The sequence below is a fragment of the Choristoneura fumiferana genome, chromosome 20 (genome assembly GCF_025370935.1).
Source record: "Choristoneura fumiferana chromosome 20, NRCan_CFum_1, whole genome shotgun sequence".
Taxonomy (NCBI): Eukaryota; Metazoa; Arthropoda; class Insecta; order Lepidoptera; family Tortricidae; genus Choristoneura; species Choristoneura fumiferana.
The window spans coordinates 16586714-16611366 of record NC_133491.1 but is presented as its reverse complement, the minus strand read 5'-3'; the positions used below and the strand labels follow the sequence as shown (position 1 = coordinate 16611366).

At 36.9% G+C, this 24653-nt stretch overlaps 1 protein-coding gene across 6 annotated transcripts in view; it reads left to right on the top strand.

Annotated features, from left to right (window-relative positions):
* Positions 1–24653, top strand: part of smash (smallish) — a 215896-nt gene that overhangs the window by 117008 nt on the left and 74235 nt on the right. For all 6 annotated transcript variants that reach the window (XM_074103530.1, XM_074103531.1, XM_074103532.1 and 3 more), the window contains exons 3-4: positions 975–1175; positions 7542–7681. In XM_074103530.1, coding sequence (XP_073959631.1) covers positions 975–1175; positions 7542–7681 — 341 coding nt within the window. The remainder of the gene's footprint in view (positions 1–974; positions 1176–7541; positions 7682–24653) is intronic.

Below are 24653 nucleotides of genomic sequence, written 5' to 3'. Positions count from 1 at the left end.
GACTCTACCAACGAATCCCCGTGACCGGCGACGCGACGAAAATGTTACAATCTATTACGTGTGTTGCTCGTTAACCACTGTGCAGTGAACATCTCTGCTGCGCAGTGAACAGTGCCTCGGGCTTCTTGCCGCCTGTAGCATTTCGTCGTGGTGAAGCCAGACAGCATCTAATTTGTTACAGTACTTTCAAAAGTAAACATGCCTAACTAGTCATGCTGAAATTTCTATTTTTGGACATCGTAAATTTTGTTACGTCACGATAGATTTGGGAGTAGCCAATTAATTCACATCTAGATTCAGACCAAAGACTTGTATGATTTATAACGAATAACCAATGTATGAACTACCTTATGTATTACGCAGCAGTTTATTAAAATATCGTTCTAAGTGTTCGTACACAGATTAAAAGTCAATAAAGTTGGTGTTAATAGAATAAATCAACACCGTTATAATAAAACTTGCCAGGTTCTCACGGCATTCGTGTACAGCGGGTATGCAGGGAGCAAAGTTGTAGATATCGTTACTACTGCTACAAAATCTCGTATCTCAGATCAGTACGTCCACTATTGACTCTTGAAATAATGTTCTCTCAGAAAAAAAAAACAATTTTGCAGTACGGTCTTTTTAAAAGTAGTGACGATATCAACAGTCTGTTAAGTTTGTAGCGACTTAGTTCTGACGTCACTTATTTCCCAACTCAATCGATGAGCGATTCACTTCTTTTAAACAGCTAAGAAAACTTTGCGATCAATTGAAAATAAATAAATAAATATCAAGGGACACTTGACACCAATTTACCTAGTTCCAAACTAGGCAAAGCTTGTACTATGGATGTACTTATACTAGGCAACGGATAAACATACATATACATATAAAATTAGTCTGGTTTTCAGTCATAAAATAAAGCAGTTTTTTTACTACTTAGTCGCATCTTGGAACTATTGAAGTTGTCTTACCAAACTTTTGTCCCGCAGACAACAGACAGCGCGGACTTCCTCACGACCCGCCCGCACACGGCCGGCGTGCTGCCCGGGAAGCCCGCGACGAACCCGCTGCAGTTCGTGCGCGTGGCTCCGGCCGAGCTGGGCAGCCGCGCGCGCGAGCAGCTGCGCCGCGCCGAACTCGCCAAGCGGACAGAGCCCGCGCGACAGGAGCGCCCAGAAGAGTGGCAGTCGGTAAGTCAAACCTCTCGTTTTCCTCAGCATAATTGTCATAGGGGAGACCGAGGAGAGTTGTGACCAGAGTCCGGAGTTCTCGTAGCCATTATGAGCTGTCATAGGGACTTCTCATTTATCGACTACCGATTATGTACATTTTATCGATGCATTATAGAACCAACATATTAAAGAAGATTACAAATGAAACAGGCGGCCTTATCGCTAAAGAGGTACTCTTCTAACCATTTAGCAATAGTAGATTTCTTCGTATTACGAGGCATTTTCAATTTATATTTGAAGGAAATGTAACATTGTCAACGAGTGATTGACATAATGACATATGCAGATAAAATTACTAATCAAAGGGCATCATATTAATGGCGAGTACCCACATAACATAATACCTATCATTAGGTTCGATAGCAATTCTTGATGCGATTTCTTTCGAAAAATGTTTAAAAAAGCATAAGAAATCCACATTATTTATAATAATAATAATTGTTTACCTCTACTTTTAATCTTCGCATAATGCATCGATAAAATGTACATGATCGGTAGTCGATAAATGATAAGTCCCTATGACAGCTTGACAGCTCAAAATGGCTACAAGAATTCCGGACTCTGGTTGTGACAGAGGAGAGTAGTGACAACGTCGATTTTTGGGAACTTATTAACTGCCAGCGAGCTCGCAATAGCGCGCGTTTGATAGCTCTACACTTGAACTGAAAAACGCGCGCTATTGCGAACTCGCAACCAGTTAATAAGTTCCAAAAAATCGACATTGTCAAACTCTCCTCGGTCTCCCCTACTGACCAGTCTGTGAGTTCACCCTCTGGCTTTCTGAAGGCAGACAGGATTGCTGCTATTGTTAGCATTTCATAATGAGCCGACATCGAGCCAGCGACGCACTTTTACCATCGCTGTTTTATAAGCTATGTCAGGACTACTGTATCTTTCTTTCACAAATTATTCGTTCTTAAGAGTATTAGAAGAATTATTATGGGTTCTTATTGGAACCCATTCGAACTATTTGGAACAGACCATTAAAGGTGGCAGTCGGTAAATAGAACCTCTCGTTTTCTTCTAAGGAATTGTCATAATGACCAGAATCAGAAGCGCCTTGACGAGTACACCTCTGACTTTCTAAAGGCAGACAGGACTGCTGCTATAGTTGGCACTTCATCGTCCACAGTGTTATCGTTGTTTTAGTAATAAGGTATGCCAGGATTCCTGAATCTTTCTTTCCCGATTGTTAGGAACGCATCGGTGCAAATCATTAATAGTGGATATCCGTGGTCATTGGATAACTTGTATTAGATTATAAAGCGCCCAGTTAGATCTTTCTTTTTATCCATTTGCTGCGAGGTACGTTTGTGTTGTCATTTCGAATGAAGCACTGCCAATGGTTTCCAATAACTACTGAAAGAAGGCAAGAAGAAAGAAACAAACATTTATTCACTTAGTATTCGCAAAACCTTGCTGCACTGAAATAGAATATACAATTTAAAGTTTCAAAGTTCTTCTCCGTGTCCTTGCAGCAAATGGAAAAAAAAGAAACAGATGGAAAACAATGTTGATCAATTAATATCATTCCTCAAAAATACCTCTAGCACTTATTTATCTACACAACAACCTTTCATAAACTCTTCTAACCACTTCACAAGAGTATTTGTACATCATCTTCGACTTACATAATTCACGTCGTTCAAACACCGTCATCTAACGATGATCAGTATTGTAATAGCTGTATTTTTCCTTAATAATAAAACATTAAATTAAAAAAATCATAAAACCCGACTGACAAAACTAAAGGGAAGAAAATAAGCCCAGTGGTCTAGAACTCTGTTAAGTAGCTAATTTAAAGTTCAACAGTCGGGACCCATTACTAAGAGTTTTTGAGCGTCGATTTAAATGGATCCCGACTATTGAACTTTAAATAATCTACTTAACAGAGTTCTAGACCACTAGGCTTATTTTCTTCCTTTTAGTTTTGGCAGTCGGGTTTTTTGATTTTTTTAATTTAATGTTTTATTTTACACTCTTTTGATATTTATGTGAAAACGGTAGATTAAAAGTATTATATAACCCATATATATTTAGAATGGGCTAATTTAGCTTTCATTTGATACCCATATTGTTACAATAAAAAATATATTTTTTCATTCCTCCGCCATTTTTTTTTCGCAGACGCCATATTGAAATATTATATTGCCTATGTCACTTCGACAGTTATGACGAATCCAATGATACCTCATATGATAAAATCCGTCTAGCCGTTTAGGCTGCAGCGAGGACCAAAGAAATGGACATACATACCCACATACATACTATTACATACATACATACGCTCGAAAAACATAACCCTCCTTCGGGCAGTCTGGTAAAAAATGATGCCTCTTCCAAAATCACCGCTGACAACTTATGTAACCCACCATGACATTTACTGACGAAACAATCAATCTCAAAGGTATAATGATGATGACCATATATTACCTTTTACGGTTGTAAATAACCTATATATCACTTGCACGTCTTTAAGCCCTAGAGCTTCCGGTCCGTTTGTATGTTTTAGGGTTCCGTATACAAAAAGTACCAACGTTCCTACAAATAATAATTATTTGTCTTTTTGAACTGCACAAGGTTAGTTAGGATACATACTTAAATTTTTTAATCCATACTAATATTATAAATGCGAAAGTGTGTATGTTTGTCCGTCTTTCACGTCGAAACGGAGCGACGGACTGACGTCATTTTTGTCATAGAGATAGTTTATGGGCCAGAGAGTGACATAGGCTACTTTTTATTCCGGAAAAATGCACAGTTCCCGAGGGAACAGCGCGCGATAACCGCATTCCACGCGGGCGAAGCCGCGGGAAAAAGCTAGTATTATAAATATTTGTAAATTGCGTGCAGACGGCCACAATTCCCGGAGCAGTTCCCACTCCCCTCTCCCCGTTTAATTTAAGGTACAATGTATAATTACATTTCTTATTAAAAAAAAAAACTTCATTTTATTTTTAAATATTTTTACTGATTTGATTTAGTACCTTGTGTAGCTAGGTGTCCCCCAACACCATAATGTTCATTTTAACTTAATGAAATGAAAAATAACGTAGTAGGGACCGTCGATATTCTATAATGAAAGTTGTCTCAAATATTATATACGGTGGTAGAACCTTTCGCGTTCAAATCCGGCTCGTGCTTGGCTGGTTTTTAAACTGACCTTAATTGGCTGTTCTGTGAAAGAAAGTGGGTACAAGCGGGCTAATTGGGAACCCACTGATTATTAGTTTTTACTAGTGTTCGGTAAAACTGGACTGCCGTAGTGTTGTTGGTAGTTATGGCCAAAGCTGAGATGCTTTTTACTACGTTCGGAGTAAAATAAGTTGGAGTTACTTTGCGCGATAAAATCCTAAATACAGGAATACGTGAGATACACATTTGGCCTCATCTGGACTTTTTATCAGGTGAGATTGTCAATCACGGGTCAGATTTAACCCCCGACGCAAAAAGAAGGGTGTTATAAGTTTGACCGCTATATGTGTCTGTCTGTCTGTGTGTCTATCTGTGGCACCGTAGCTCTTAAATGTGTGGACCGATTTGAATGCGGTTTTTTTATTTGAAATTAGGTTTTCTAGCGATGGTTCTTAGACATGTTGCATCAAAATCGGTTCAGCCATTTTTGAGATATTGTACTTTGAAGTGACAAAGTCGGGAGTTTTCCAACGTTGCAATGGGTGGGCCAATGGACCAAGTGCCTGTACATGTTTAGTTCAAAAAGTATAAATACAAAAAGTTGTCTGAATAAAAGTGATACACGTAAACGATATTAAAACAAGATGGCGACGGTATGCGCCGGAAACGCGGGCGCCATTGTATCCGCCGAAGCCTCGGGAATGCACCCACTTCCGGAGGACCTCTGATTTAAACTTGTAATTGGGTAAAAAGAAAAAGACGAATGCTGTATCCGTATCGCATCAACTGTTTTGCAAAAATAAATAAACCTGGATTCTAGTTAAATATTTGAGTCACTTTTCTGCTATAAAAAATGATTCTTAAAAATATTTATTATTTGTTTATTTGTCAATAAAAAATATACAGCATTACAGTAGTAGCTAATACTCAATTCAAAGGTTGTATTTCCGTGGTTTCTGCTCCCTAATTGTAATTTGATAATAATGTAACTACTCTATAATGGCCTATTAAATGCAAATAGGTTAAGGCACTTCTATAATAACAGGTAACTAACTCGGCCACTCTTATAATTTAAATTAGATAGGTACTGGCACAGCGAATAATTGAAACCAATTTAATTTAAAATATCATTTTTTTATCTCGATTATATGCGCTTGCGCAAATTAACATTCCCGAGCTACCGAAATTAATGGTGGTAAGTAACATTTTAGTGTCACTGCGATTTGAGTCTTATCGGTCTTGTAATAAGGTTTAATTACGATTTTTAGTTGTAGAGGCTATTTAATGCATTAACTTATTTATGGCCAGTGATGAGAGAAATCGTAAAATTAACAGTAGACTAATAAAATAAATTTTATATTAATTCAACGTGGATTTAATTAAATGTATTTAAATTAAATAAACTTAGGTTATTAGACTTCCATTTTTTATTAATACCCAAAATTAATTTAAGTACCTACGGAAATTTTAATATTATATATAAAAATACATAACAACTTTTAGAACAATTCAAAGATTATCATCTTCACCATCAGCCTGAAGACGTCCACTGCTGAACAAAGGCCTGCCCCTTAAAATACCACAATGAACAACAACTCGCCACTCGCACTGCTTGTTATATTTGTTTTATTTTTTTTTCCACTTTTTCTTTAGCCATTTTCTATGTCCCACTGCTGGGCAAAGGCCTCTCCCACGGATTTCCAACTTCGCCTCTCAAGCGGTTCGTAGGTTAAAACCCCGGCCCGCACCTCTGAGTTCTTCGAAATTCATGTGCGATACTACATTTGAAATTTACCACGAGCTTTACGGTGAGGGAAAACATCGTGAGGAAACCTGCACACACCTGTGAAGTAATTCAATGCTATGTGTGAGTTCCCCATCCGCACTGGGATTATGATGATGAATAAAATAAATCCTGAAACAATTACTGAAACACAGAGATGCAGCCAATCGTACTGACCTTCTAATAGGACAGCATTTATTTAATTTACCGGATTAATTTAATAACATCTTGTATAACTACTGGGTAAAAAAAGGTTCAAATATTTACTAAAGCAGTTAAACAGCATTCCGTTCAAATTATCTGATGGGGACTGTACAAAAAAATTGGCTGATTGAAATGACTGTACATTTTAACCTGTCATTACTTCTTATCGGCAATCAGAGCTGAGATTGCTATCATTATAGTTTAAAGTAAAATGACCCGTACTGCTAAAGCTTTAAGGACTGTCGTCTTACGATTGACTAGAAAAATGTATGTACTCGTATTTCTACTTGTACGAGTTGTTATAATAAATGTTTCTAGTTTGGTGCAAGTTATAAACTTGAAAAATCAACTATAGAGACCAATTTAATAAACAGCATTGAAACCTGTCGAAAAACAGCAGCAGACCAATTGATAATTAATTATTTGGCAAATTAAAAAAACATTCTGTATTCAATGATTCATAATATAATTTAACAGTCATTGTTAAAGGTCAAACTGTTTGCTCCTTTACATTAAAACGGCTGGGTGGATTTGGATGAAATTTGGTATCTAATGCCTCACTTCAGGGAGAACTTCACAATCTACATATCAAATTTCTATACTCCCTTCCCTTTTAGGGATAAGTTCGCCTTTGTACTCTTTTGTTTTGTTGTTTTCTTTTTGTATTATTTTTGTGTTTTGTGTATTTCATACAAATTTCTATACTTACTTTTTATCTCGCTATTCCAAATGGGTACAAAAATCCAAAATTTCAAACGTAAAGGTACCTAATCAAAGTTTTTTGAATTTCTACGGTAATTTTCCGCTCTTCTTAGATGTATGCGCACTCTAAGCCTGGCTGTTTGACTAGCATCTAAAGTGCAAGCGAAATTAAAAAATAACTCCGGCCGTCGCACGCAACCGCAGACACGCGCACGCGCAGCCATTGCAAAGTATGTTTGATGTAAACTAATCTTCGTAAAGTTTCTTCTTCACATCAAATTTGACTAATACAGTTTCTTTCACAATTTGAAACTTCTGAATGAAAAGAAGGATTTTTCAGGTAAAAAAAAACTGCGACAAGATTCCAGGCTAAATAGTTTTTTTTAATGCATTCATTTAAAGTTATCCTTTTTAAAATACGAGTATCTGTGATGTGATGAAGTTTGTCCCGGACTATCAGAATTTCGAATATTTTACTCAACATGTCTTTTCTTCCACAGAACCTGGACAATTGGAAGTCCTCGCGGCGGAAGCGAGTCGAACATATAATAGAGCGGTGTGTGGAAGTGAGACGGATGGAAAACGAGCCCAGCCAGCCTCGTGCCAAGTCCAAGACCTTCAATGAGATGCTGGAGGAACGGTAAGTTGTAGTTTAGGACGTATCGCGATAACAACCGTTATGCAGCCGTATTGTCTATCGCGTAGGAGCTATTGCATTCACCGTCTCTTTCTGCCCTCATCCTATACCGTGAGACAACATTACTTGAAATCACAATCAATCAAAGTCAAAATATCTTTCTTCAATAGGGCATATTAGGCAAAGCTCTGCGCAGGGGGCGACACTAGCACAAATCGTAAAGAAACCGCCACGACAACGTCAGTTCTCGCTATATTTTGTCGCCATGACAGATCATAACCAAAGAGTATTAATACCTATAGAAATCGGGTCATCGTTCATCCACCACCTCAATCATCCACATCAAACTTTTACCTCTCATATTTCGTTTTCTAGAATTTTATTACCGTACAACGGCAAAAACTACTAGACACTGGCAAAATTGTCCTCCAATGGACAGAGCCATATTTTTTTAAAGAATCAATAAACCTATAGAAATCATGACATATTTATAAGTAACAATATAAATGATATATACATCGATAGTAGCTATAGAGCTATATTTATAATTGAAATAGTTTGATATTACGGCATCCTACGGACATTTAAGATATTTACTCAAAAAATATAATCCATAAACATATGCTATGTGCTAGTGCTGCGCTGGCGGGATAACATTGCAGTAATATTCCCTAAGCCAACACACACACACACAAGCACTTATGACTGACAAAAAAAATAACTACCACCGGTTCGGAAAAACCTCTGTCTTCGTTTCACCACTTCCTTCTGTCACGCGGTGTAAGATGTTATAGAAAGAGATGGGAATGCGATAGTGAACTTCAAAGTGTTGAACAGAAAGGACACTGGTTTGTGCACTGCTAATTAAAGTCGCTTTTTTTCATAGCAACGCATTAATTACACCGAGTGCACAAATCTGGAAAATATTTGACTTTAGTTCTTCGTCTAATTTCCGTATTCCGGATTCTAACGCGCAAAGAAACTCCGAGCATAGCTCTCTCCATAGCTCGTTGCGTGACTGAACCTCTCCAAGAGGCCAACAGTCCCACGTCTCAGGGCCTCAGGGGTCGTCACTGGCAACACACGCCGCTTCAAGACTTGGTGTGTAGGCAATGATACGTCATTCATTAACTCAATGATGCTAGTTAAATTACATTTACAAGCGGAGCAGCCCAGGCTGAGTCAGCACAACGCCGGAAAACGGAAGGCTCTCAATCTCTAGAGACTATATATTTGCGGCTTTTGCGGTAGAAACTTAGGGTCCGTGGAACCCGGACGCTCACAAACTTATCGGCCAGCCTTATGGAGACACTTCCGCAGGGGCAAGAGCTAGGCGAATATCGTTAAGTTCTATTTAGGTTAGTTTTTACTTCAATACGGTATTTGACTATTTTTTATATGTTTTATAAATTAAAACTACACAATGCCTGTTATCGAACAGAAAAAGAGTTTTTAAGCTACCTTTACAAATAACAAAGTTATAAAGGTTTGAAATTCTAGATTAGACAGAGAAAGACATACTGGCATGTGACGTCACACGCCAGTACCGCCATACTTGCTGCATAGAGAAAAGCGTTTGAGAAAGAGACAGGTATATAGATGTTTCAAAAAATCACTATAAATCCAATATTCAACCGATTTAAATTTTCTCTCCGCTAAACACTATCTGTATATCTATATTTTCATAATAATATTAAGATATGGCAAAATCAGGAGTTGTCAAATACCGTATTGCATTATCGGAATAATGCGTACTTAAATAGTATTTAATTTACTTATTAAGAAATATCAAGAAAATACAAAATATCCATAGGACTAAAACTACTTTTAAATTAAAATAACAAAAACTAAAACTTTAAATTAATAACACCCCTCTTTTTCGTCGGGGGTTAAAAAAGAGAGGTGGGCCTCTTGGCATGGTGCCCATCACGCAGGCAGCATTCCCGCGCTGAACTGCGATTGAGATTCTTTGCGCGAGAAAGCTGCCGGCGCGAGGGTTGCCTGTTGCCTCCCTTAATATAGCTAGCTGAATAGTTAGCTAATTAAATATTAATTACTGAGGTCCAATTAAGACGTTGACGTATCCGAAAGTAGTATGTATTGATTTCATTCCAAGGTTCACTAAAGCCAGTTTAATTTAAATTAAAAGTTTGTCATAATCCTACGCCTGCGACTTGGTATTTCTCGGTTTCCGTGAATGTTGACGACCTTGGCATTGTTGGGTGATATAAGCGGTGACTGATGGCCGTCATCGCCTATAACTGTGTATAACACATGCCATGTTCAACGACGAAGTATATGACGGGTTCACGATTGGGTAGTTTCATGGCTAACAAAATATTATGCTATTTATCCTGTCAGTTATTATCTCTTTCTGTTTTATTTTGTCAATAAAACATAAAAAAAATTATGCCAAAAAATTGAGGTCTACCACCCTAAAGTTGATAATCGTTTGCATGTCATAAAACAATAATGCCAATAGACGTGTCTGTCAACTAGAAAGTTCGACTTTAGCGACATATTCGGTTGATAGGAACTTGTTTGAAAATTGATAGACCACTTATTTGGCTGATGGTACCACAAACCTCTAGACCGCCCCCCCTAAATGTAAATATGCTTTTATGAATGACCGCTCTCGCCGGATATATCGAGTTAACCAAGTGATAGGTAGCTTTAAAACGGGGACGAAACCGCGGGCGCTACTATAGGTTGTAAAACAAGTAATTTTTTACAGGTGAAATATCGCTAGATGGCGTTAGTATCGTAAGGTCCGTTTGACGTTTCAGTCTTGCTTGCGATTGGCTCATTTAGATATTTAATCAATCACGACGTCAAACTAACCTCACGATACTATTAACGCCATCTAGCGATATTTCTCATTTTAATCGCTGCCATTCTTTATAATCGAGTTGCCCATTTGCGTAATACTAGAATCGATAAGAACTCGATTCCTGTTCCTATACTGGATCGATGTTAAACAGGCTTCCGTAAGCAACAGCTGCGGACGATCGTTGATTAGTTTAATCATGTTGTCGACCCAGCTGTGAAATCAAAAAGCTAAATGTTTATTCTATAAGTAAGCCATAAAGGGCTCTATTACATGTACATTTTTAAGTAGGTTATCCGTTCATTTCGCAACTAAGGTTTGGCAACCTGATTCATGTCGCAACCTCTAAAACTGTGAATATTTCATGATTTATATCAGGACCATCGTATAAGCCCTTACGCCCTTAAGGTTAGATTTATAAAAGTCTTGAAATATTTACAGTTTCAGAAATATTAAACAGTTGCGACACATTAGTGAACCACATTTTTATACTACCACCGCTTTCGAAAATAATACACCACGAGAAAACTGTCAGAAATTATATTATACAGTTTCGGATTCTTACATCCAGCAAAACTAAATTACAAATATTGGGATAAATGAAAAATAATTTAGTTAAATATCAAGATTTTACAGGGGTATCTCTGTTAGATGCTTAACTCTAAACATCTTGAAGAGATAAGATGAGATCTCTGCCAATCATGATAAAACTTAAATAAACTATCTACGTTCAGTAGAAATAAGTAATGTAATGAAATGACTGTCAAAACAAACTTACCATTTTTCGTTATAGTGTGGTAACTAAATAAGTACTTGTAAATTCTTATCAAAGTAGTTAAATTTCTACAAACTTACACAAAATAGTTTAAACTCAACAGGCAACTGTATGAGCCTCTGTATATTACACACGTGTATACGTATTCTCCTTGTTAAGAAACATATTTGGTACAATATTCCATTGCATCATATAAAGTAATATGTAATTGTAAAGTACCTCAGTGGCATAATCTCATAATCGAATAAATTGCCAATCGAATGAATCGAAAATGAACGAGTCGATTACCATTATAGACCCTTCGTGGATGGTCGTATATCATCTTATTACATTACACAATCTGGAGTAATAAAATATAATTATTTCCATTTGTAACATATGGCGAAAAAGTAGATAAGTAAATCTAATCTGTTAATTAGCTGTTTGTAAGGAAAAACTTGTGCTTATTGTGCTTTTCTCTCGACTGTCCGAAAAAAGGTTATTATTATTATATGCTTTCATTTAATTTGCCCTGTTTGTAAACCGTCTGAAGTACGACCTAGTTCACTCTTGTCTCAGTAAGCCATCATTGTTTGCATCAAGGAAACCACTGAGACGTTTATTGTGAAAATATTCTACTGCACGTTGGGGTTCTTCGTAGAACGTAAAAATACAAATTATATGATACGATACGTTAGTAATATCGTGGAACTCCCTCGGAATTTAGTAAAATTTTACTCAACTACCTGTCCCCTGTTTAATAAAACAAGTGCTACAATTTTACATAATTGTCACTTTTTTTATGAGAAATGTAACAATTGCAATACATTGCACTTGTAACTTTTATTAAATATAAGCTGCTGCATGTAATGATTTACGCATGCGCATAAAGCCACAACTAAAGACTAGAATGCTCACATTATAAACATCATTAAAATTTACCTCTATACTCTTCTTCAGTTTTTATTTTAACTACTTGTAGTTTCTGAATCAATCTTTGGTGTCAGCAGTTGTGACAAGTTAAGCAATTCTATTATAATGTCAACGACTGACAGTTTATCAGATGCTGTGAGATTAGTCTGTCAGATTAGCTATCTGTACTATACTTGTTGAGTAACATCGTGAATTAGACACTCATCTATTGCGAGAAACTCTTATACAATCTGTCAAAAAGATGGCAATGCAATATCATATCGTGTTTATTTGTGATAGCGCGATTTTCTTTGCGTATTGAGAATCATCATCATATCAGCTGTAGGACGTCCATTGTTGGACATAAGCTCACCCTATAGATCTACAGTACAACGAAAATGTTAACGTCGCTCGGGACTCGTCGGTTTTCTTCGTTTTCCTGAAGATTCAAATGAGAGAGAAAATGAAAACCGATCTTTGTTTTCGAGTTCTGAACTTTTGGTGTATAGGTATTTCTCCAATTGGTAAATTTGAACAGTCCCCCGCCAATTTTCTCTTCAATATGATGACTTGAACAGAAAAAATGGTTTTGCACCATAACTGCTACAGTGGTGTGTTGACCTACATAAATGTATGCACAAATGTCAATCTTATCATTTTTTTTTTATATTAAGTAATCATAATCAGACAACAGGGTACTGTTTTTGTACTCTTGGGACGATGTTTGATTAACAATGTTAATAAAATGGCATGCATATTAATTGAAATACTTAGGTACTTACTACTTTATTACTTATCATCAATGGTGTAATCATCTTTTTAAGTTCAATAAATAAATCTTGCTAAATTGTAACACACGGCTAATATTATCTGATACTTATCAAATTCTGGGTTGGGGACATGTCAGGGGACTGTTTTTTGGGGTGTTTGAAAAGTTGAAATTAAATAGTTTTCATCCCAGCCTATATACGTCCCACTGCTGGGCACAGGCCTCCTCTCAGAACAAGAGGGCTTGGGCCGTAGTTCCCACGCGGGCCCAGTGCGGATTGGGAACTTCACACGCACCATTGAATTGCTTCGCAGGTTGTGCAGGTTTCCTCACGATGTTTTTCCTTCACCGCAAAGCTCGTGGTAAATTTCAAATGTAATTCCGCACATGAATTTCGAAAAACTCAGTGATGCGAGCCGGGGTTTAAACCCACGACCCTCTGCTTGAGAGGCGATAGGTCAAACCACTGTTGCGTTACCTGTTGTAAACTAGTCCTTCCTTCCTTCTTTCTGTAAAAAAGGTTGCCTGAAAGAGATCCCGATAAGGCCGCCTATTGCTTACCTTGTCATTTTTTCTCTGTGTATCTGTTTTCTGTATCGCTTATTATTTCTGGTGTACAATAAAGAGTCTTTGTATTGTATTGCACGACGATGATGATGATGATGTTGGTGTGATGGGGTGAAAAATAATAATGACCAAGTGCGGGTAGTTTGAAGGACTTGCGCTGGCTAGGCAGACTTGACACACCACACTTCAGTCTACTCGTGACCACGGCCACTGTAATGTTGCCGAAACGTCGAGGTAAATATTACTCGTGCGTGTTAGCGTGATAGTCCCGTTGGTGCTATTTTGACTATGAGAAAGAAGTGGTGAAAGCGATTGCGATTCCGAGTGGGTTTAGTTAGTCTCAAACCAGAAGCCGCATTGCCTCACGTTTCTGGCGCTCGCGATCGCAATCAAATGACAGTTTATGTGCGAAATCTGTCATTTGATTGCGATCGCAAGCATCAAAAACGTTAGGCCTCAGACTCCTAAAATTTAGATAATAAATAAATATAGGGTTTAACAAAAACCTAGTCCAAAGTAAGCTTAGCAAAGCTTTGTTAGGTAAAATCTAAAATTTAGATACAAACTTAACAAACATATAACAAACAAATAATAACAAATTTTTGAAATAAAAATACTGCTCCGACACGGGAATCGAACCCGGGACTTCAAGCTCGTAGTCAGGTTCGCTAACCCCTACCATCGGTCGTCCCTAGGTTCGCGTCCTAAACTTTAGAGAATGCGTCTAGTCTATGAAACAATAAAGGTGTCGAAACTATTTCTCTGTTTGTTATAGCTTACTTTATTCTATTTGGTACAAACGGACGTCCGTCGATCACGCAACAATTATATTTCGAAAGTTGGACATGATTGTCTTAATTAAGTAATGTGTAGATTGTAAAAGATTTGTTGTGCGTGTAACAATTTGTTTTAATTTTGTAACGTTTCCTTAGTTTTGAAATTGTTGCCAAATACTACCATGTCGTGGCTTGCAAAGTAGAAGGTTTCGCGGAGGTTAAATTATAAGTACACTTTAACTAGTTTGCTAATGTCGTTTGGAACTCGAAACAAACTGTAACATCCTGTATTGCACGATACAGGACCAAAGATCACTGTATCATCAAATTCATAAAGATTGTGAAAGAGAGTCTGTATGTTTCCTATCTATATGAATAGATAAAAAAACCAGCACATCAAGGGTTCAGCATATTTTTGCAGACACACACACATAATAATGTAGGTATGTATGAAAATTTAGTATTACCAAAGCCCCTCTCCTTCAGTAAAATTGACGCAGCAGTTACAGGGTTATTTTAGATGGTGACAGACAGACAGAGTAAAGAAATAATTTTTCCAGACTTCTTTTTGGTTGTGCTGTAAGAGCTACCTTCACACCATTTTTTCCCCCTTTTTGAAGGAAAGAAAGGAAGAAAGGTAAAATATTTATTTGCCAACAGTAACAATAAAACAATACTAGATAAAAATACAATATAGCAAAGTTTAAAAATAAGAGTAAAAGAATAATAGTGTAATTTTATAAGTAGTCTGTCGTGCGGCAAAAGGAGCAGACTCAGGTAATACTGCGCTTACGCAGAAGCTGCCAGCGCTAGTTTGGTTTGGCTTTTGAAGTACGGAACCCTAGAAATTGACTTCCAATATTTAATTACCTTTAACAAACTTAGCCACCACTAAAGTTGATTAAAGCATCTTAAAAACATGAAACTACCGTGAGACTCAGTTGCAGTGCGCGTGTTGCAGTCGCGTTGCTCCTAGAGGAAGGGCTACGAATTAGCCCGAAACATGTCGAGCTAAACTCGATCATAGACCTCAGTTATTCGGATAAATTTCATTTAACATGTTAAAATCCTTTGTAAGGGTGTTATGCGCCTTGTAGAAATCTAAGGACACGGCTGCGCGGGCGCATGTAACCCGAGCGACGCGCTCGGGGGCGCTCGTGGAAAGTCGGTTTCCCTTTGAAACCGATACCGGAGTTCTGTCTTCCACACAGTTGTGTGGAAACCACATCCGTAAAAAATGGTCATGTAATATTTAGGTAAGTCGATGGGAATCGAGTTGTTATGGCGCCACGCCATGCCACTACAAGATTACGACTGTTATCGTGATTGTTTTACTTATAGATAACAGTTTTATAGAATTTTGTTTATAATATTATCATTTCATAGAATAATCAATTCAAAGAAATTAAAAAATATATATATCATTGATTTTTGTTACAAAGTAAAATTGAATGTTTCAATACTCACCACATCACAGAATAACCATTTTTTTCTTTCCTCATATTATTTAGTTCAATATAATTAAAACATATTACAAAGAAAAAAATATTTTTGCATTGGGGTCGCAGTTCTAACCAAACCTACTTTTGGGTGGTGCATCAAACCATGGATAAATACACCGAACAAACAATCGTTAAAAATCATTCTGAACATGAAAAAAATTAAAAAATAATATACTGTTTGACAAGCTTGTTGATTAAAAAAATAAGACCATATAAGACTGTGAGCACTGAATTGTGTTTCTGTGAAATATGTTTCATTCAAGTAAATAGTCGTTGAAACAATATTCGAAATAAAAATATAAAGACCAAATATTACACGAATGAAACTTTTTTTACGAAATGAAGTACTATGAAATTTCTGTCTGTGAAACAAGGGAATATCGTAAGATACACTGTTACGCGAACTAATTTACTGGTCACGTTCATCAGTAATGACGCAAAAACCAAATCTAATTATATTTACATTAGTTAAGTTAATTATAACTATCTGTTGTACAGTAGCTCGCTCAGTTAAACCTACGTCATATTTACCATTGTTCGACTCCGAACCTTAATAATGAGCACTTAAAATCTATTATTGCATGGTTATCATCAAAGAAGCCTTGCGAAGTAAACTGACACCTGAATCGAATTGATTAGTATAGTAAACTTAGTCGAACCCCCTTGTGAACGTTATTTGTATAGAAATAAGGCTCGTTTTGCTTTGTAACAGGCTTGAGTGTGTCTTGTCAGTCCGAAGGCTGCTAAATTTGCGTCAATATTGTTATTTGGTAATCTTACTTTTAAATTAGACAAAATAAGGGTTTTAAATGCTTCACGCTGATTAAAAGTGTCAATTTTAGGGTTCTGTATGTACAGTCAACAACAACAATATCTAACTGATTCACGACATGACATACACATAAACATCACGCCTGTATTCCCAAATGGGGTAGGCAGAGCACACGAAACGTTACCGCTTCGGAGCCACTTTTAGCAATTTTAAGTTTGACAAAAACAGTACAACAGTGACAGGTTGCTAGCCTGTCGCCTACGGTATACCTTAACCTATATCCTCAGTCGCCTCTTACGACACCCACGGAAGAAATGGAGAAGTGTTATTCTAACCCGACACCACACGGGTAATACACACGACATGTTCTATTTTTACAAGCTTTTATTTATACTTTGACCTGTTGTTTTTGGTGGGTCAAATCTTGCAAGTTAATTTTGACCCACTTCCGCCGGTCGGATTGACTTCAAATTTGGTATACGCATATGTAAGTTAGATGACAATTCAATTAAGATTGTTTTTTTTTGAATCTTTTTGTATTTTTATTTCCATTCCAATTTTTTTGTTATTTTTTCATATCGAAAATACAAACTGAAATATAGATGCATAGAAAAACCAGAAAAATAAGACCAGCGCTGGGAATCGAACTCTGGGGATCTGGGTGCCGAGGACCTGGGTACGATTCCCAGCGCTGATCTTATTTTTCTGGTTTTTCTATGCATCTATATTTCAGTTTGTATTTTCGATATGGCAATTCAAGTACAGTCAGAAATAAAATCTTTTATGTTTTTTTTTAACAGAAACTTATTAAAGAAAGAAATTCATTTATTGACAGCACAAGGCATAACAATATTACTAAATGCGATAGTAATATATGGTAGTACTTATTACAAGATTTTATTTACTTGGCATTGTTGGTTTTGCTTCCAGTGGTAGGATTCACGCGAAATTTGGCACACCTATGTCACAATTAAGTCCGTTGACAACAATGTTTTGCACATCTCTAGTATTTTTGTTATAAAACGAAGTTCCAAGTAATCTTAACCCCACCTCGGCAAGCATGTATTTGAAAACAATCACAAGCCGCTTGCGTTTCCAAGGTATTTGGGAAACAAATACAGGATGTTTGCAGAACGCTACTGTGTTGGGCTCACCGCGAAAGATGAATAAGCGGACGTTGCGTCACTTCACCTATCGATTTTGAAGCCTCTAGAAGGCAGTTAAAAAGCTAATATAAAGCAAGAATAAGTTTCTATTTAAAACTAGGGTTTACCCGCGGCTTCGCACACGTTAATCATTAGGTCCAGCAGCTGAATCGAAATTTCGAGTTTTTTTTTTAATTCATTGAAGTTACATTAAAAACAATCATGTCAAATTTCATGACTTAAAGCCCAGCGGTTGTTGTTTCGAGATTTTATCCCTATCCCGTGGGAATATCGGAATAAATAGTTGCCTATGTTTTATTCCAGCTGTCCAGCTAACTGCATAACAAAATTCATCCGAATCCGTCCAGCCGTTTCAGCGTGAAGGAGTAACGAACATAGTCACTCACTCACAAACTTTTGCATTTATAATATTAGTAAATATATTAACTGATGTCTGAGTACAAGTGTTATTTATTGCGGCAACACTCGATTCAAACTAACTCTCGAATTAACCTGAATTCGCAAACAATACGTGACACTGGCGTATCATTTCACAAGAGAAATGATACTGTATCATTTACATTTCATGACATAACAATTTTGCAACGAATGGTTCAATTTTTTAATAGCGCAAGACACAATATGGAATATGCAAGTTTTCTTTATATTTGTTCAAATATATTTTTTTGACAAACCTCATGTATGCAAATATAATTTTGTATGTAGAGTGGCCAAACCGCTGAATATATGCAGTAATATGGTAAATTTCAATTATGTCTAGGCCTGTAAAATGTGTTCGCTGAATATATTTAGCAAGGAAGATTTAAATTGTCAATTATTTCTAATTGGCCTGTAACTATAATTTAATTCGTGATTATGTTATATATGTTAAGATTTATATGATCTCTTCGTTTGTAATTGTATATTTTATTGCTTTGTAAGTGCTTGCGATTCGCAAAGCATGTTGGGCGCATTCTTCTGGGCAAAGATGGTTTTTTACTTTAAAAAGTGATAGATGTCACTTTTTTAAAGTAAAAAACCATCTCACCCAGACAAGAGATGTCGCTACTAAGCAATCAAATTATGATTGGTTTTTGGATTCTTTTTGTATTTTTTATCCATGTCTCAGTTTGTATTTTCGATATGGTTTCACGGGATAGGTACCCGTAAAAGTAACAAATTTGGAGTTGAAATAAAAAATACAAAAATAATCCAAAAAACCAATCATAATTTGATTGCTTAGTAGCGACATCTCTTGTCTGGGTGAGCGGTTGGTTCCGAAAGAGTGTGACGTCTCTCGATGAGAGCGGAACATAGATGTCGCTAGTGCTGCTGCATAAGTAGCGTAGTAGAAATAAGCAACCTGAGATATGTATGCATAGGAAAAATTCGTGTCTAGATTCCTGTCCAGCAGTGGTGTAGGGGTTATAGCACGCAGCACGGATTGCTGAGGACCTGGGTTCGATTCCCAGCGCTGGTCTCTTTTTCTGGTTTTTCTGTGCATCCATGTCTCAGTTTGTATTTTCGATATGGTTTCACGGGATACCCGTAAAAGTAACAAATTTGGAGTTGAAATAAAAAATACAAAAATAATCCAAAAAACCAATCATATATTTACTCTCTCAAAGAACACATATTTCTCTTTCTAAAATCTAACGTAATAAAGTAATAATTTAGTTCCCCGTAATTTACCTTGTATTACGCTAAACTGTAACATTTTGAGTTGCGCAATGTATAATCATAACAAGCTTTGCGACACTGTTCTGTTAATCTCATTACCTTGTCGATCCATATTGCAATGGTTTAAACACGAAACGATTCTAGATGATGACATGGAGTTGATAATAACTTCCATATTTCTTGCATAAGCTGCGGGATTTTGATGGGGAGTGAGAGATTTATGGTGGTATTATCGACGCTGTGTCATTCTCAGATAATTCGCAGCCACATGCAAGACGGCTATACGCCTGTGTAACCCATGTGTTTTTATGCAAAAAACCCGCCCTGAACCGCCGTCCGATCAGCAAATGTCAAAGTCTCAATAATCACAAACACACACAGGTTTCAAATTCTGTACGAGTTCATTTTACAGTGCATTGGTTTTACGGTAATGACTTATTTTTTATTTTTAGGTATATAAATAAATTTTAAAAGCTACACTGAACACAAGAAGCAATCACAACAAAACAAATAACGTATGAACTACATAGTAGGAATTAAAAAAAATCCTGAATCCTAAACTATGTTGTCTCAATCAATCTATTAATTTAATTTCTGTCAAAAAATCCATCAGAATAACATTTACTGTGACAGGGTTCTACACCAGCTCAACAGTTACTAACGCAGCCTCGCGGGCTCGAACCTAATATAAGTGCTCTTACGCAACTACGAAATAAAGCGATACCGCGACCCAGTTGCGGTCGGGTGACCATCCGACCGGCGCTGGCGCATACACGGGGATCTGTTACAAGTAAGGATTAAGTCTTGATCATTCTCGTTTGATTCTCTTAATAAATCATCAAAATCATTATCCGACTAAAAACTAAAGTCACCGACGTTGCTCAAAAAATTAGTTAGCTGAAGTGGCGTTGGGCTGGCCACGTCTGTCGCAGGACCGATGAACGGTGTAGTAAACGAGTCCGAAAATGGAGACCACGGACTGGAAAACGTAGTGTAGGGCGTCCTGAGGCACGTGGGCGGACGACCTTTTGAGGGTCGTAATGCAAAAAGTTTTGAGTAGGTATTTATAATGTTAATATCTAATACGCAAAGAAACGTGAGTTTTGAAGTAAATAAATAAAATTAAATAAGTATGCCAATTTTAAGAAGTAAATTTCGTTATTTACAAGGTAAACCATGACCTAACAGCCTTTACTCTACAATTTCAACCCCATATATTGTATTCTAACTACGTCAAACCGTAACCTAACCGCTTCCTAACCACATCTTTTTCACGCGCAAAACAAAAGAGAGGATAAACTGTATTAAATTAAACAGGACGGTGCTGACGGATGGACCCTTTTGTTCCATGGAACTGTGAGATAAAATCTGTCAGCTGTGTCCAACTACAATGAACTGAACACTACAATTTGGCCGCTTTCAAGTCCAGGGTGAATGAGCATTTACTAGGCAAGCGTGCTCCATCGTAGGCCTCATCCTCGCTTTCCATCAGGCGTGATTGTGGCCAAACGCAAGCATATACTGTATAAAAAAAAACTGAACTTTCGGTTCCGGCATTAAATTAGAGTTTCAGTTACGGCAGAGAATTTGACAAAACTAGAACCGAATCTGAATCAGGACGGTTACTACGAAATTCGAAAATCGAAATTCGTATCGTACCGTCCCTCTCACGCTCGTATTAAATATTAGCGTAAGCGGGACGGCAAGAAGCGAAGTTCGTTTCTAGTCAGGATTCATGGGCTTTCCGTGCGGCGTATGCGAGCAATCAGCGGCGTGCGTGTCAAGTTTACTTGACTTCAGAAAAAGAGGCTTCTGTTTCTTTGTATGTTTAGTTTTCGTGGCTAAGTTTTTTATCACGTCAAATAAAATAGATAATAATTTTTTAGAGCTACCAAACTATCGAATAATTGCTTCTATTAATGCAAATAAATATTTATAAGTGTCAGAGGGACCGCACGACACGAACTTCGAGTTTCGAGTTTCGTAGTAGCCCAGCAGTCCTGTGGCACGCTTGCCAAATGTGTTGACCCAGCGTTACAACTCAAACTCGTACAATGAATGTGTCAGGCAGGTTCATGCGGTTCATGGACCAAATAAGGGTATGAGATACGATTTCTTACTTGCGAGTCGCGGTTAGGTACATATCCGTTAATAAAAATGACCTAACTCTCAACATAGCCATGGTCATTTAAAACTTAAACCAGTTAACTTAAGTTGCAATTTTGAATAACAATTCTTGACCTATGTCACTATTTTGAACTGTGGCTTGTTTAAATTTGTTTAAGCGTCGGATAACAAAGTTATTGACACTTAGGGAACTCACTGACATGTCATTTTAAAATGCACCTTTCGTTGTAATAAATAGGGTGTAACTTGAATGGTTCAGTTGGAGATCGCAAGTAATAAAAGAAAGGTTAATGATCTCGTGTGACAGAGCAGACAGTTATAGTCATAATTTGTTTATTTCACAAGAACATTATGTCGGAATATACATAGTTCATGGCAAGATAAACTAATTAGGTAAAAAACATTAAATAAAAAATAAAAAAGGAAAATCAAGTCTAGTCAAGAGAGGTTAGTTCTTTATTTTGAGAACATCACAACAATGTCATAAAAAGGTTACAAGTTTTTTTTTATACCGCGTCGGTGACAAACAGGCATGCGGCCCGCCTGATGTTAAGCAATTACCGCCGCCTAGGAACGCTTGCAACACCCGAAGTATCACTCGCGTGAGTATCTTACTCTTTTAAGTGAATTTAAAATTAAACAGCCGGTATCCATTCAAAATCGTGAGCTCAAAAATTCTCTATAATGAGTCCTGACTGTTGGAATTTAAATTACTTACTTATATCTATAATATTAGAGTTCTTATTAGAGTACAGTCAGGTTTTTTGTCTTGTGAAAATACTAGCTTAAATGAGTTACAACACATAGATTATTAATGATAACCGTTGTATTAGAAACTTTGTACAGATCTCGGTGAACGCGTAGAATGAACTACTTAGTTCCTTTCGGTCAGTGTAGGGAATACATGCCTAACAATTATTATTTGCTGAACTACTCAAGCCTAATGAACGAGAACGATCCAAAATGAGCGGTTAAGTCATGGTCACCCTACAGCTTTAGGTGGCTTGCTATAATTGTAATGTTGGTAACACTTATTTGGTTTAGCCAGTTGCAGCAGCGTTTAATTATCAGACGACATCTTAAATCCCGCGTGGGTTTGTCACGAACTGTTGGGGCTGAGGAAAGTTAAGTCACTTTACTTAATTAATATTATTCCAAAGGTATTAATTTAACTTTCACCAAATACGAACAATACAATACAATAACTCTTTATTGCACACCAACACATAGTAAACACTAAAACAGGTATATATACATAGACTTTCTAAGGCAGGGTTTCTCAAACTTATGGCTCCACGTACCCCTGTTAAAGTTTCTAGACGACAGCGAACCCCCCCCCCCCCAAAGAAAGTAATAAAACTGGATGTTGGAGAAACTAAGTTATTAATAATAATGTATATTATTTATTTCAATAAAAGGTAACAAATATAGGTAAGAATCGTCTTGCCAACGAAAATACAAACTGAAACAAACAACAACAAATAACAAACAAATAAGTAACAAATTTGGAGTTAAAAAATACAAAAAGACTCCAAAAACCAATCTTAATCATCTTGCCAGTTTTGCAGCCACCATCACGTAAACCTTGTCGCGAACCCCCTACTGTCGAATAGCGAACCCCTAGGGGTTCGCGTACCCCACTTTGAGAAACCCTGTTCTAAGGGAAGCAATAGGCGGCCTCCTCCAGGCAACCTTGACAAATAATGGACAGAAGTAAGGAATAAATTTTAGCATTTGGTGCAATTTATTCCGAGAACTTTTCCTACGCTTTAGAAACTTTCCGCAACTTGCACATCTGTACGTGGACCTTGTTTAATCCCAGTTGCATTTCATTGCTTGGCCGGAAAGCAAACAAGTTTTAAGTGGTCAATTGACCGCCGCAATGTAATGCAACTTGCAAGATTTTATTGCCAGATGTAAACTGGACTTAGAACTTCTCCGTTACTTATAATTATTTGTTTGTTTATTATAGGTAATGTTTATTTTATGTGTAATAAAACCAGCAAATGACGTTGTAAGGGATGATTGCAATTTCCTGTCTTAAACGTCTTTATAAGAAACGGCTTTGTAATTTGCGTATACTGACGAGCAAAATTACTGGTCACTTTTTATGGAATTACGATACAAAGTGACCCTATACATATTTTTACCGTTCCGTTAAGTAGGTGGTGTTCCGTGTGGTGTCGTGTTAGAATTACACCTCTCCATTTCTTCCGTGGGTGTCGTAAGAGACGACTGAGGATATTAGGTTAAGGTATACCGTAGGCGACAGGCTAGCAACCTGTCACTATTATACCGTTTTTGACAAACTTACTCCTAAAACCTAATATTGCTAAAAGTGGCTCCGAAGCGGTAATGTTTCGTGTGCTCTGCCTACCCTATTTGGGAATACAGGCGCGATGTTTGTGTGTGTGCTAAGTAGGTACAGTCAAGTGTGAAAATATGAACTTATTCAAAGTTTCAAAAATATGTGTACCTTAGACTTATTCGGACGCAATAAGGCCGTAGTAACATATTTATTCGAATAGATACTTATTTTTTCACTTGACTATACAACATAAATATAAAGCAAAAATAAAATTTTGAAAAATCCACGGCGGCTAAAAAAGTTATTCTTCATCGAATAATAGTTAAATAATTTTTACTAAAATCCCCGAGTAAAGGCGAGTAGGTATCGAAAAAATATATAATTTTAATAAAGAGGGTAGGTATATTTCATGCAATGCCATATTACCTATACACACCTACCTAACTGTAACTTCCTTACTTCTTGCTCCCTTTATGAACCTTTGTTTCTCATATAATGTAGGTACAGATAGAGATCACAATATCGGATATATGTATGTTGGTTCTTTATATATTTATCCATCTACAATAAATAATAATTAATTACAAAACGCAAGAAAATCCGCGGATGAAGGCTTGTTTAAGTGCAAAAGTTTATTAAATACTATAATGCGTAACTTTTTTAAACTGGTTTTTGGCTATAACTTTCTCCGAACTGTATCGGATTCTAGAAAGCTGTTCAATTGTACACAATTACGTCTGACGGAGTAATGTTCGTCTGTCCGTCAGTCAATCGCGCGTGATCGCCGGAACACGAATTTAAAGGGAACTTTTGTTGGAAAACCTTGAAGGTTCCAC